This window comes from Oncorhynchus nerka, linkage group LG4, assembly GCF_034236695.1.
Source record: "Oncorhynchus nerka isolate Pitt River linkage group LG4, Oner_Uvic_2.0, whole genome shotgun sequence".
Lineage (NCBI taxonomy): Eukaryota > Metazoa > Chordata > Actinopteri > Salmoniformes > Salmonidae > Oncorhynchus > Oncorhynchus nerka.
Window position 1 is genome coordinate 44,674,985 of NC_088399.1, and position 13,798 is coordinate 44,688,782.

The following is a 13,798-nucleotide window of genomic DNA, read 5'->3' on the forward strand; positions in this document are numbered from 1 at the left end:
TATATATATATATATTACCCAGTGCAGTGAGTCCCTCGGAGATAGATGACAGTATGTACATGACGACATGCGGCTCTAGAGAAGCAATGAAGTTCATGTGATCCTGAGTCAACACCTCCAACAGACTGTAGAACGACTGGCTCAACTTGGGATAGTCCTGGAGGGAGGGATGCAGACAGGAGAGCAAAGGAGAGTTGGTGCAAGTTTTGCTGGAACTGCCATTGTCAGATTGTATATTTACAATGTTCAGAGAAATAGATCACTGTATGTATGCATCTACCAGCAGGTCGCTGTGTGGTATGGACAGCAGCAGTTTGATGAAGGTTTGTAGTGCGTTGTCCAGTGCGTCATCTCCATAGAGACGGAACACCCCGAAATTGACGTAGTTCCCAGAAAGCACAGCCTTCAGCATAGAGAAGCACACACTGACACCCTTCAGCTTCACACTGTACACCTGGTCCTTAGGCACCTCTCCGATGGTCAGGATACGATTACCTGGAGAAGGGGAGAGGGAGAACCAAGGAAATGAACATAAAATTGTGTGGCTGACCAACCAAATTACAATGCTCCAGTGAACAGCAACTGTTGCAATAAGACACTTAAATGTTTTACCATAGGTGGTGATCATCTTGCTGGTTTCTCTGAACAGCAGGATTCCGTTGGGCGACGACACGTCAAACTGTAACCTCTGTGACCTGGAAACAAACAGAGTTCGGGATTCCTATTTTACAGAAAAATCTAACAAATGTTCCATCCCAAGACTTTCCCAGACATCCTGAGATTCTAGTTCAAACCGGAAATGCTATCTAAAAGCATATAATACCAGCAAGGGGAAAATCGACAATTATACCACTGTAAATTGAGAAATACACAGAGGAATCTAACGGTTTCTTGTTGTGTTGCAATTGAATCAACTCAAAGTTATTTCAAAGTCATCCTACTACTTAGTTGCTGTAACTTATAGTTTGAATGTAGGCCTATGAAGCACTGTTGGCCAAATGGTCAAATAATTGTAGGTTATTACAGCTAGTGAAAATGATGGTAATTTTACCGCCGACAGAAAGATGTCACCCAGCTTGTATGCTCTCTCCTCTCCCCTTTAAGAGCAGCTGCCTGGCTATCAGGGCAATTGGGAAGATTCTGACTGTATATACTATGATAAGCGAGTTATGTAGGGACTTTGTTTAGCGCAGCATTAGATACACCATATATACACAAGAGTATGTGGACACCCCTTCAAAATGAGTGAATTCAGGTATTTCAGCCACACCCGTTGCTGACAGGTGTATAGAATTGAGCACATAGCCATGAAATCTCCATAGACAAACATTGGCAGTAGAATGACCTTACTGAAAAGCTCAGTGACTTCCAACATGGCACTGTCATAGGATGCCAACAAGTTTGTCAAATCTCTGCCCTGTTAGAGCTGCCCCGGTCAACTTTAAGTGCTGTTATTGTGAAGTGGAAACGTCTAGGAGCAACAGCTCGGCCGCGTGGTGGTAGGCCACACAAACTCACAGAACGGAACCGGCGAGTACTGAAGCACGTAGCGTGTGAAAATCGCCTGTCCTCGGTCGCAACCCTCACTTCAGAGTTCCAAACTATCTCAGGAAGAAACGTCAGCACAAGAACTGTCTGGAGGTTCACGAAATGGGTTTCCATGGCCGAGAACATCACTATGCGCCGGCTGGTGTGGTGTAAAGCTCGCCGTCATTGGACTCTGGAGCAGTGGAAATGCGTTCTCTGGAGTGATGAATCACGCTTCACCATCTGGTAGTCCGACGGACAAATCTGGGTTTGGCGGATGCCAGGAGAACGCTACCTGCCTCAATGCATAGTGCCAACTGTTAAGTTTGGTGGAGGAAGAAAAATAGTCTGGGTCTGTTTCATGGTCCGGGCTAGGGCCCTTAGTTCCAGTGACGGGAAATCTCAACGCTACAGCATACAATGACATTCTAGACGATTCTGTGCTTCCAACTTTGTGGCAACAGTTTGAGGAAGGCCCTTTCCTGTTTCAACATGACAATGCCTCCATGCACAAAGCAAGGTCCATACAGAAATGGTTTGTCACGATTGTTCTGGAAGAACACAACTAGCCTGCACAGAGCCCTGACCTCAACCCCATCGAACACCTTTGGGATGAATTAGAACACTGACTGCGAGCCAGGCATAATCGTCCAACATCAGTGCCCGACCTCACTACTGCTTATGGCTGAATGGAAGCAAGTCCCCGCAGAAATGTTTCAACATCTAGTGGAAAGCATTCCCAAAAGAGTAGAGGCTATCAAAGCAGCATAGGGGGGGACCAATACCATAATAATGCCCATGATATTGGAATGAGAAGTTCGACGAGCAGGTGTCAACATACAAAAACAGTTGAAATCGGAATTTTACATAGTGACGTTTTTCAACCACTCCACAAATATCTTGTTAACTAACTATAGTTTTGGCAAGTCGGTTAAGACATCTACTTTGTGCATGACAATTTTTCCAACAATTGTTTACAGACCAATTATTTAACTGTATCACAATTCCAATGGTCAGAAGCAAACAAGCACTCAATTAGTATTTGGTAGCATTGCCTTTAAAATGTTTAACTTGGGTCAAACATTTCAGGTAGCTTCCACAAGCTTCCCACAATAAGATTTTGGACCATTCCTCCTGACAGAGCTGGTGTAACTGAATCAGGTTTGTCAGCCTCCTTGCTCGCAGACTTTTTCAGTTCTGCCCACAAATTTTCTATGGGATTGAGGTCAGGGCTTTGTGATGGCCACTCCAATACCTTGACCTTGTTGTCCTTAGGCCATTTTGCCACAACTTTGGAAGTATGCTTGGGGTCTTCCTTTGCTGTTGTTCTGGGATTGATTTGCACTTTGCACACATCTCTAGGAGACAGAAGACAGAGCGTCTCCTTCCTGAGCGGTATGACGGCTGCGTGGTCCCATACTTTTATACTATATATTGTTTGTACAGATGAGCGTAGTACCTTCAGGCATTTGGAAATTGCTCCCAAGGACAAACCAGACTTGGAGGTCTACACATTTTTGCTGAGGTCTTGGCTGATTCCTTTTGATTTTCCCATGACGTCAAGCAATGAGGCACTGAGTTTGAAAGTAGGCCTTAAAATACATCCACAGGTACACCTCCAATTGACTCAAATGATGTCAGTTAGCCTATCAGAAGCTTCTAAAGCCATGACATAATTTTATGGAATTTTCCAAGCTGTTTAAAGGCAGTCATCTTAGTGTATGTAAATTTCTGACCCACTGGAATTGTGATAGTGAATTATAAGTGAAATAAACTGTCTGTAAACAATTGTTGGAAAAATTACTTGCGTCATGCACAAAGTAGATGTCCTAACCGACTTGCCAAAACTTTAGTTTGTTAACAAGAAATTTGTGGAGTGGTTGAAAAACGGGTTTTAATGACGCCAACCTAAGTGTATGTAAACTTCCGACTTCAACTGTATGTTCACTGTGACAGACAAGCAAACCGCGTCAAATAGTACTGTTGGGTTCTGAAAATATGAAATATATTTATTCATGTCCCTGAGGGAGAGAGGGGAATGTATAACGTTTACATTCTGTCCGTATGCATTATTGTTAGCCAGAAGGGACCATATGGTAGGAAGAGAGACACATTCTGGGAAGAGTCAACATGACAACCGTGAGTAGGAATGAGTGAGCACTTTGGGGCAGAGGTCAGGTCAGCTGAAGTGAGGAAGAACAGATATCATTAAGGTTCTATCTAGCAACAGAGATGCATTGGCTGTTCAGATGTGTAGGAGGAGACTCAGCATAGGAAAAAGGGTAAAAAAATAAAGGTTTCTTTTTTTTTGTAACTTTAATTTAACTAGGCCAGTCAGTTATTAAGAACAAATTCTTATTTTCAATGACGGCCTCGGAACAGTGGGTTAACTGCCTTGTTCAGGGGCAGAACAACAGATGTTTACCTTTCAGCTCAGGGATTTTTACCTATCAGCTCAGGGATTCGATATTGCAACCTTTCGGTGTCCAACGCTCTAACCACTAAGCTACATGCCTCCCCATATGAGTGCTTGTGTGAATATGTTTGTCTTATGCAGCTGTATTGACCCAATGGGTGAACAAACTTGGTTTAAGCTTTACTAATCACCCGTGAGTTTTAATAGGTTCATTTAGAACCTAACAGTACTAATAGCATAAAATCAGCACCATGGACAGCTTTCGGTCAATTCCCAGTAAATCTGACCCATCGCTTTTGTTAGTGTAACATGGAACATTTTTGCGAATGTCTATTTCCTTGAGCGCTTTTGCAGACAATGTATCAGGCGTTTTGTTAGCAGCCGCTGTTTCTATTTTGGTGCAACCAGCGTTGCACTACAGTGAAACCGGCGTTGAAGATGGAATCCGCAGTAGGTAAAACAGCCCCCCCCATGGCCGTTATTGTTTTGTTGACGAAGAAGAGTTGGGAAGAGTCGCACATCACGATGAAAAAGAAATTGCAGCACACCGCTGTTCTATTGCACATGCAATGATGTCAGAGGGGAATAAACAGTGTTTGTTGTCTACAGAAACCTCATTGTCATATCACAAACGGACATCGCAGTTTCACCATTAAGAATTCCAGCTTTTAACCCCAACACAGGGTTAAAGGTCGAGGGAGAAGTGTCAGGGTTCTGGTAGCATTGCATATTTTGTATTTCCACACTAGTGTGACATCGAAAATTGTACATATTTGTTCCAGTTGCCAAAAACAATTTCCCCTCGGGAATCGGGGATGCACTTGGTCAGAAAAAAATACAATAAATCAGGGCTAGAAGTGTGTGCATGTTTGTGTACCTGTTGTGGACGAGCTCAGCCATGAGCTTTAGGACAGGAGTGGTGCATGCTGGTACGTGGTACCAGAGTTCTATTGCTCTCTGCAGAATGGGCATGTAGGCTGGGTAGCTGGTGGAGGGGTTAAGGACAAAACTGTCAACCAATCACATCTCCGCTGCTACAGTTATTCCCTATTCTGCGACAGACGGTCTTATTTCTTCTAGACAACGCATTCCTAACATTCTGTAACCTCCTAAACCCTGGTCAGTAAAGATCAGGGGTTACAGGTCAGAGGACAGGATTGAGGGTGTATAGAGGTCTGGGGTCAGTGAAGGATACATCCAGTCGAAGAGCATCATGAAGCTGGTCTTGGCGTTGAAGGCAAAGGCGATACCTCTCAGGTCTCTGACCAGCCCCACCAACGTCCTCTTGGCCTCCTGCTCGTTGAACGTGTTGGTGCTGAACATCTGAGCAACCGCTTCAAACGCTGCCGTCAGGGGCAGCATGAACTGTTCAAACTGGTCCTCATCCTCACCTACACACACACGAAAAGGTGACAGAATGAAAAGTTATCCAAATAAGAAATATTACTGATAATTGTGCAGATAGGTGTGTGTGTGTCTACCTAGGTCGACCATCAGCAGACGTCCCAGCGCGGTGTAGAATGTGGTGCGGCATCTCATGTCGCTGAGGTTTGATTGGTTGTTCACACCCAGGAAGGAGAAGTGCTCGCTCTGACATAGGAGAAAAGCAAAAGGCATTACCGAAAAATAACTGGATCAAAAGGCATAAATTGAGTTTCAGGCAGTTAGTTGTCAGGGTAAGGGTTCTTACTGTGTGGTTGTTCAGCATGAACTGAACAGCGCTGAGTTTCACCAACTTCCTCACACTGCTGTATGTACACACACACCGTCAAGGAGACAACACAGGAGCTGGAATATAACAGAAAACGAAACCCCACCCCTTTTCACACACACAGTAAAGGATATCCTATGGAAAGGTCGTTGAGTAACTGAAGTGTCTTGGAGGTGATCGGTTCACACTGGCCCCAGTACTTCAGATTGGTGATGCTGCAATTACAAATGGTAATCAATCAATCGTTACTTCATAGTACCAGTACTAGTACCAATACCACAGTAAACTCACATTTTTCCGATGAAGACGCTCAGTACCATGGTCTCGTCATTTAGCCCCAGAACCTCTGACAGCCGCCGGTACAGCTGGGACACACACAGACACACGTCATTAACCATTGGAACACCCCCTAGAGAGAGAGCAGCTACACAGCTAAATTAGGAGAAACTAGGATATAATCTGCTAGCAACGTGACACCAGCCATACATCTCCACAGGGTTGAAGACAACACACACCCATCAACTCTGCTCTCATCTCCCCAGCATGGCCGTATATTCCTCCACAACTCGGAGGTATATTATTGTGTGTGAGCAAAATGCCTTTTGTGAACAAACATGCGCACTTCACCCCCCCCCCCCTTACTAGCTCTGACTTTGCTGATAGTAAAACTAGTTTATTTAGGAAAAGTGTACTATTAATGAGAACGTGCATACGGAAAGTATTCAGACCCCTTCTCCACATTGTTACATTACAGCCTTGTTCTAAAATGGATTTAATCGCCCCCCCCCCAATCTACACACAATACCCCATAATGACAAAGCAAAAAAAACAGGTTGACATTGTTGCTAATGTATATAAAATAAAACGATAATATTACATTTCCATAAGTATTCAGACCCTTTACTTAGTTGAAGCATCTTCGGCAGTGATTACAGCCGAGTCTTCTTGGGTATTTTTACATTTTTTATTTGACCATTATTTAACTAGGCAAGTCAGTTAAGAACAAATTCTTATTTTCAATGACGGCCTAGGAACAGTGGGTTAACTGCCTTGTTCAGGGGCAGAATGACAGATTTTTACCTTGTCAGCTCGGGATTCGATCTGGCAACCTTTCGGTTACTAGTCCAACGCTCTAACCACTAGGCTACCTGATGCTACAAGCTCGGCACACCTGTATTTGGGGAGTTGTCCCATTCTTCTCTGCAGATCCTCGTAAGTGCTGTCAAGTTGGATGGGGAGGGTAGCTGCACAGCTATTTTCAGGCCTCTCCAGAGATGTTTGATCAGGTTCAAGTCTGGGCTCTGGCTGGGCCACTCGAGATTCAGCAACTTGTCCGGAAACAGGTTTTCATCAAGGATGTCTCTGTACTTTGCTCCGTTCATCTTTCCCTTGATCCTGACTAGTCTCCCAGTCCCTGAAAAACATCCCTGCAGCATAATGCTGCCACCACCATGTTTCACCGTAGGGATGGTGGAAGGATTCCTCCAGATGTGACGCCTGGCATTCAGGCCAAAGAGTTCAATCTTGGTTTCATCAGACCAGAGAATCTTGTTTCTCATAGAGTTCTTTAGATTACTTTTAGAAAACTCCAAGCGGGCTGTTATGTGGCTTCCGTCTGGCCACTAACATAAAAGGCCTGATTAGTGAAGTGCTGCAGATATGGTTGTCCTTCTAGAAGGTTCTCCCATCTCCACAGAGGAACTCTGAAGCTCTGTCAGAGTGACGGGTTCTTTGTCGCCTCCCTGACCAAGGCCCTTCTCCCCCGATTGCTCAGTTTGGCCGGACGGACATCTTTAGGAAGAGGTGGTTCCAAACTTCTTTCATTTAACTATGATGGAGGCAAGTGTTCTTGAGGACCTTCAATGCTGCATACATTTTTTGGTACCATTCCCCACATCTGTGCCTTGACACAATCCTGTCTCGGAGCTCTATGGACTATTCATTTGACCTCATGGCTTGGTTTTTGCTCTGACATGCACTGTCAACTGTGGGACCTTATACAGACAGGTGTGCCTTTCCAAATCATGTCCAATCAATTGAAATTTACACAGGTGGACTCCAATCAAGTTGTAGAAACATCTCAAGAATGATGGAAACAGGATGCACCTGAGCTCAATTTCCAGTCTCATGGCAAAAGTTCTTAAGACTTATGTAAATAAGGTATTTCTGTTTTGTCATTATGGGGTAGTGTGTGTAGATTGATCCATTTTAGAATAAGGCTGTAACGTAACAAAATGTCGAAAAGTGGAAGGGGTCTGAATACTTTCCGAATGCACTGTATGTGGTTTTCCAACCTAGCCATCTTCAGATAAAATCTCTAAGTTGCTAAATGTTTAAAATGCCAAATGAAAATGTGAGGTAGTGTGTGTGGTAGAGTGTTAAATTGAGCAGAGCTGAGGGTGATTTGCCTAAGTAGCGGGAGGGATGGGGATTAGAGTGAGGGGTATTATAGAGGGGTATGTATCATCTGCTGGTCTTTATTGTTCTTTAATCTAACAGGTCAGACTCATACGGTCCATCTCACACATACACAACTTGAAATATCAGACATTCCAGAGCCCTCATCATACAAATTATTCTAGAACTCCCCTGCCTCCACCCCATTTCCATTGGGCTCTTTCTGGCTAGCCATGTTAGCAGTAACACTGACCATGTCACTAGGAAGGGGTAGGAGAGGATTACTATAACACCAAACAGACATGTAGCGTGGGGGGCTGCTCTCTCTACTGTCGCCACTTATCTGGGCTGTTCACATTTTGCAGCCTCTGCCCAGCACAAAGAAAACGCAGTCAGTCAGCCCAAGTTGTATTGTAGAAAGGCTGTGTCTGCTCTAACACACCCACAGACAATAGAGTCTGGGACAAAAGAGCTGCTAGTTAAAATATAACACATAACTCTCACTAGTAACAGTCTAAAAGAGAGAGGGAGAGAGAGAGAAAGAGGGAGGGAGGGAAAGGGAGAGAGATTAACAGAGTTAGTCAGACATTTAATAGGATAAACTGTATTGTCTAGGCTTGGGTGCTATCCAGATTTTCATATCGTCCTTCTCTCATCCCGGGATTTATGTTATTACTGGCATAGCACACAAGGGGGTGCTAAAAACGCAAGAAAAGTCCATTGGGCATCCATTACCAGAATGTTAACAAATTTAGCACAAACAAATAGCGAAATCACAGATGCTGTTAGCTAAATGCTAACAAGCAAAAACAAACATAAAATAATTGCAAAGACAGGAAAATCCAGCTTATAAAATTATACAATAATGGCTAGTAGCTACCAAATATCATTTTTGGCAAATGTGGCCATTTACAAGAGAAATTGTGTAAATGAACAAAGGGGATGCAGCATGTGTACACGGAGCAGATGGGAGAACAGAGGGGATTTTTTAAAATAATCATTTATAGAAAATAAATAAAGTAAAATCGCTAGTAAGAAGCAAAGGAAAACAAAATGGTAGCTGTACAGACAACTCATCCAGAGCTCTAACTTCTGGCAGCAATCCATTACAAAATATCTGATGGCAAACACTTAGTAGTTTCATACATGTTTAACTTCACCTTATGTGCGCTGTACAGACAGAGACTCACCAATAGATACAGAACACCAGCAGCTCGCTTTCTCCCATTGTGCTATTTACTGTACTAACACGTGACTGGCTCAACTGTTTCCCGGGGAACTACGGTAAGCTTCATAATGTGATAGGCGAAATGAAGAACGCAATCGGCTTAATCTCCAAACGTATTGCACAAGTTGATTGAAGGCATTCACTTAAAAAGTAGCTACAACTATTCAAGTGTATTGAAAAACTACAAAGAAAAACCATCCTGTGGCTTTTTCCAAACACCCTGGTATACGGTATACCGCTCAAGCCTAGCATTGTCCTTGGTGGGGGAAATTGTCCTAGACACAACATTGCTGTGGATCATCTCAACATTAGATCACATTTCAGATCTGAAGCATAACAGTGTGTGTGTGGTAACAGTAAAAGTACTTACCTTGGAGGACTTTTGCACCTGGTCTCCGATGTAGATTTTCCTGAACTGTTCGAAGAAGCTGAGCATGGCCAACTCCAACCGCTCGTTACCCGCCTGGGCCAGCCGTGAGTCTGTTAGGTTCATCAGCTGGAGCACCCTGAGACGACACACACTGATCAATTCATCTGCTGCAGCATCCATAGCAGGGCTGTCCCAGACAACAACAAATCTTCGACCGAGAGCGATCCTGTTCTTTCCACCGATCGAAATGTTTCTTTCCATTTATTGACAGACACACCCCCCTATGTGTTTGAATAAAAATGACATATGCAATGAGCTTGTCCGATGCTTTAAGCACACCGTTTGATTACATCATTACGATACAGATAACTCAAAAGAGCCCGATGGTCACACTTTTTTTTTGAAATGACAGTGAGTGCCTGTGTGACTGGCGCACGTTGTCTCGCTCTCCTCCCTACTGCAGCGAAAAGGTACCACAGCAACTGTTTATTGCGCTGTCCGTGCTGATGCTGCACCATCATTACAGCCATTTAGTTGTTTTACTTGTTTCTAACTGAAAAGTTTTGGTTAGCGAAATCCCTAAATTGTTTAGGAAAAACATTCCCTATTCCCTCAACCCTTGCTCTCTTACGTGAAACATGGAAGCATCGCATCCGACCAATATGGCCTGACCTATATCCCATCACATAAACACTGGTAATAAACTCAGAACACTGCTGTTAGATTACAATATATTTTTTTCTGACCATTTATAAGTGTAAACAAAGTGTCCGTTCGAACAAAAATACCAGTCTATTCTAATGAAAAATAAAGTGTGAAGCCTTTATTAAAGCAATGAAAAGCGTAAAGAAAAACAGCCGAATCTGTGAAATTGCTTCATGCAACATTTTGTCGTTGCATGAGGCTTGGTGCACACGAAATCAGTAAGCTATTAAGCACATTTAACAGTTAGGCTATTGATTATAGACCCAATTTTCTTAGACAATGAGGCAAGGGCTGTTTCCTCGTCTGCTGCCTCCGCCGCAATGTCCTCAATCCCCATATATTATGCACATAGCAACATAGGGAAAAGAGCCAATTCTACAGCGCACTAAAGACAATGTTTCAGAACCGTTGACAACGACCGTATCAAACGTGGGAGAAAGCGCATGTTATAAAATAATATTTGATTCATTAGTGTTGCGACATTTTTTACAGCCTATCGACCAATCAATGGGCCAGTCGACTAAATGGGGTCAGCCCTAATCCGGACAAATATTTGCAATAGGACATGTAGGTGGCGGTATTGGTTAGGGTGAGGTTGCTTGTGTGCGGACATACCGGCAGACTAGTTCTCCGTCCATGGCATCTTGTTCATCTGTGGAGGCGAAGGACACTCTTCCTCCAATGACCGCCCCGATTATATACACCAACCATGTTAACCTTCCTGTAGAGATATAATTATATACACCAACCATGTTAACCTTCCTGTAGAGATATAATTATACACACCAACCATGTTAACCTTCCTGTAGAGATATAATTATACACACCAACCATGTTAACCTTCCTGTAGAGATATAATTATATACACCAACCATGTTAACCTTCCTGTAGAGATATAATTATATACACCAACCATGTTAACCTTCCTGTAGAGATATAATTATATACACCAACCATGTTAACCTTCCTGTAGAGATATAATTATATACACCAACCATGTTAACCTTCCTGTAGAGATATAATTATATACACCAACCATGTTAACCTTCCTGTAGAGATATAATTATATACACCAACCATGTTAACCTTCCTGTAGAGATATAATTATATACACCAACCATGTTAACCTTCCTGTAGAGATATAATTATATACACCAACCATGTTAACCTTCCTGTAGAGATATAATTATATACACCAACCATGTTAACCTTCCTGTAGAGATATAATTATATACACCAACCATGTTAACCTTCCTGTAGAGATATAATTATATACACCAACCATGTTAACCTTCCTGTAGAGATATAATTATACACACCAACCATGTTAACCTTCCTGTAGAGATATAATTATACACACCAACCATGTTAACCTTCCTGTAGAGATATAATTATATACACCAACCATGTTAACCTTCCTGTAGAGATATAATTATATACACCAACAACAACCTGCCAGGTAACAAAAACATGTTTGTTTAAAGCGCTATTTTGTCACATATTTCTTTGATTGATTAAGAGGGAGAGACTCACCCTCCTGGACAGTGATGTCGATGGTACTAGAGTTGGTAGACTGCAGTAGTTCCTGGTAGGTCTGTGCTGATTGGTCAAAGAGCTGGACCAATAGGGCACAGGTCTTCTCGTATTCACAGCGACCGATGGTGGAGAGCTGGTCTAACTGCTGCTGGACTAAACCTGCGTCATCTAGAGGGTCCTCAAGCCCATCCCTACACACACACACACACGTGAAAATGGTTTCAAAGTTCCACAATTTGACCTGCGAGTTTGAGACAGTTACCTGAGGATGATGCAGACAGACTCGAGGCGGGAGGTGATGTAGGCCTTGGTGACTTCAGGTGTGTATGTCTCTAGCAGGTGAGGCTCGGTGGCTTTAACGTAAGGGACAGACGCTGCCAGGCGCTGCCACAGGCTCAACAGGTAGTGGACAGAGTTAGGGGCAAACTCCCAGTGCTGACACACACACAATATAAAAAGGTTAACATACAACAATGACAATCTTTTTCTGATACATCAATAAGGAGGAAAAAGGTTTCAGTAGAACATTAACGCTTGCGTCTAACATACCATCCCACCCCACGCACAAGTGACATGACTAAGGCATAGGAGCTCACACACACAGTACCTGTAAACTGGTGACAGTAAAGTTGGCTATAAGCCTGATGACTTCTGGGTAGTTTTCTACTTTGACCAGCTCTCCTAGCTGGTAGTTACTCTTCAGCCGCGCCAACAGACGACAAAACTCATGGTAGTTGTTAGGGTCTGACAGGCTCTGGAACACAAGCACAGCAGCGCTGGTTGAGGCACACGATGTGGTATCAGAGAGATACGGGTCAGCAAGAAAAATAACCCAAAAAGCAAGGATGGATCTGAAGGGAGAACATCATTTCACACAGCACAGGGGCATGTAGCCTAGTGGTTAGAGCGTTGGACAAGTAACTGAAAGGTTGCAAGACTGAATCCCCGAACTGACATGGTAAAAATCTGTCGTTCTGTCCCTGAACAAGGCAGTTAAGCCCACTGTTCCTAGGCCGTCATTGAAAATAAGAATTTGTTCTTAACTGACTTGTCTAGTTAAATAAAGGTAAAAAACAAAACCAAATGTTTTACATGTAACACGCAACAGTGTTTGTGTGTAATACCTGCGGGTTCTCTAGTATCCTCTTGACTCCGTCCACCAGGTGAGAGAGGAACTTGGCTCGCTCTGCGTTGTTGAACAGAGACCTCCGCACCGACGCTATCTGGACTAGACACGACAACACCTACACACACACACACCATTAAACACTACATCCATTATGCTCTGAAGTGAATATACCAGACACACGTTCAGCTTTACTCACCAACGGGGAGAGGGAGGGAGGGATGGAATGATACAAATCAAAAAAGAGCTGGAGAGTGGAGGAATCCAAAAACGCTGCGAGAGAAAGAGAGACCGGTTAGGTTACTACACAGTAATGGGTGGCACAGCACAGCTATTTTACAGAATTGGCAAAAGGTGTCACCTGATCTCCAGGAGGTGGGGATCTGAACAGTGCAGAGGTCATCAGAGGACTCGTCTGTGGATGTTCCGATGAAGTCATAGTTCAGACAGTTGTGGCTGAGCTTCAGCAGCTGCATCAGCAGACCATGCTGACTCTCATCATTCAGGTTCAGGTTCTTACCCGACGCCTACACACACACACACACGAACGACTGGAAATGTCAATACGTTACTACAATCTCTAACACACAGGCTGCTGCTACTACGACTATTGCTACTGCCACCATCACTAAACACACACCTGTTTGAGGAGATTGCAGGACAGGGTGAATATGTCGAAGAGGGACGAGTCTCTGAACGACGACGCAATCTTCCTGTGTTTGGTCAGTGGGTGGCTGGTGTCTGCCTGTACACGCAAACACAGATTTAACTCACACACACAC

At 43.5% G+C, this 13,798-nt stretch overlaps 1 protein-coding gene across 5 annotated transcripts in view; it reads right to left on the reverse strand.

Annotated features, from left to right (window-relative positions):
• Positions 1 to 13,798, reverse strand: part of LOC115126130 (exportin-7-like) — a 31,247-nt gene that overhangs the window by 9,874 nt on the left and 7,575 nt on the right. For all 5 annotated transcript variants that reach the window (XM_065017566.1, XM_065017563.1, XM_065017564.1 and 2 more), the window contains exons 7-24: positions 13,657 to 13,761; positions 13,378 to 13,543; positions 13,216 to 13,289; positions 13,015 to 13,134; positions 12,498 to 12,644; positions 12,153 to 12,325; positions 11,888 to 12,081; positions 10,970 to 11,075; positions 9,650 to 9,785; positions 5,946 to 6,019; positions 5,786 to 5,869; positions 5,634 to 5,694; positions 5,425 to 5,533; positions 5,139 to 5,334; positions 4,821 to 4,928; positions 613 to 695; positions 281 to 495; positions 19 to 157 (exon numbers count right to left, since the gene is read on the reverse strand). In XM_065017566.1, the coding sequence (XP_064873638.1) occupies positions 19 to 157; positions 281 to 495; positions 613 to 695; positions 4,821 to 4,928; positions 5,139 to 5,334; positions 5,425 to 5,533; positions 5,634 to 5,694; positions 5,786 to 5,869; positions 5,946 to 6,019; positions 9,650 to 9,785; positions 10,970 to 11,075; positions 11,888 to 12,081; positions 12,153 to 12,325; positions 12,498 to 12,644; positions 13,015 to 13,134; positions 13,216 to 13,289; positions 13,378 to 13,543; positions 13,657 to 13,761 (2,290 nt within the window). The remainder of the gene's footprint in view (positions 1 to 18; positions 158 to 280; positions 496 to 612; positions 696 to 4,820; positions 4,929 to 5,138; positions 5,335 to 5,424; positions 5,534 to 5,633; positions 5,695 to 5,785; positions 5,870 to 5,945; positions 6,020 to 9,649; positions 9,786 to 10,969; positions 11,076 to 11,887; positions 12,082 to 12,152; positions 12,326 to 12,497; positions 12,645 to 13,014; positions 13,135 to 13,215; positions 13,290 to 13,377; positions 13,544 to 13,656; positions 13,762 to 13,798) is intronic.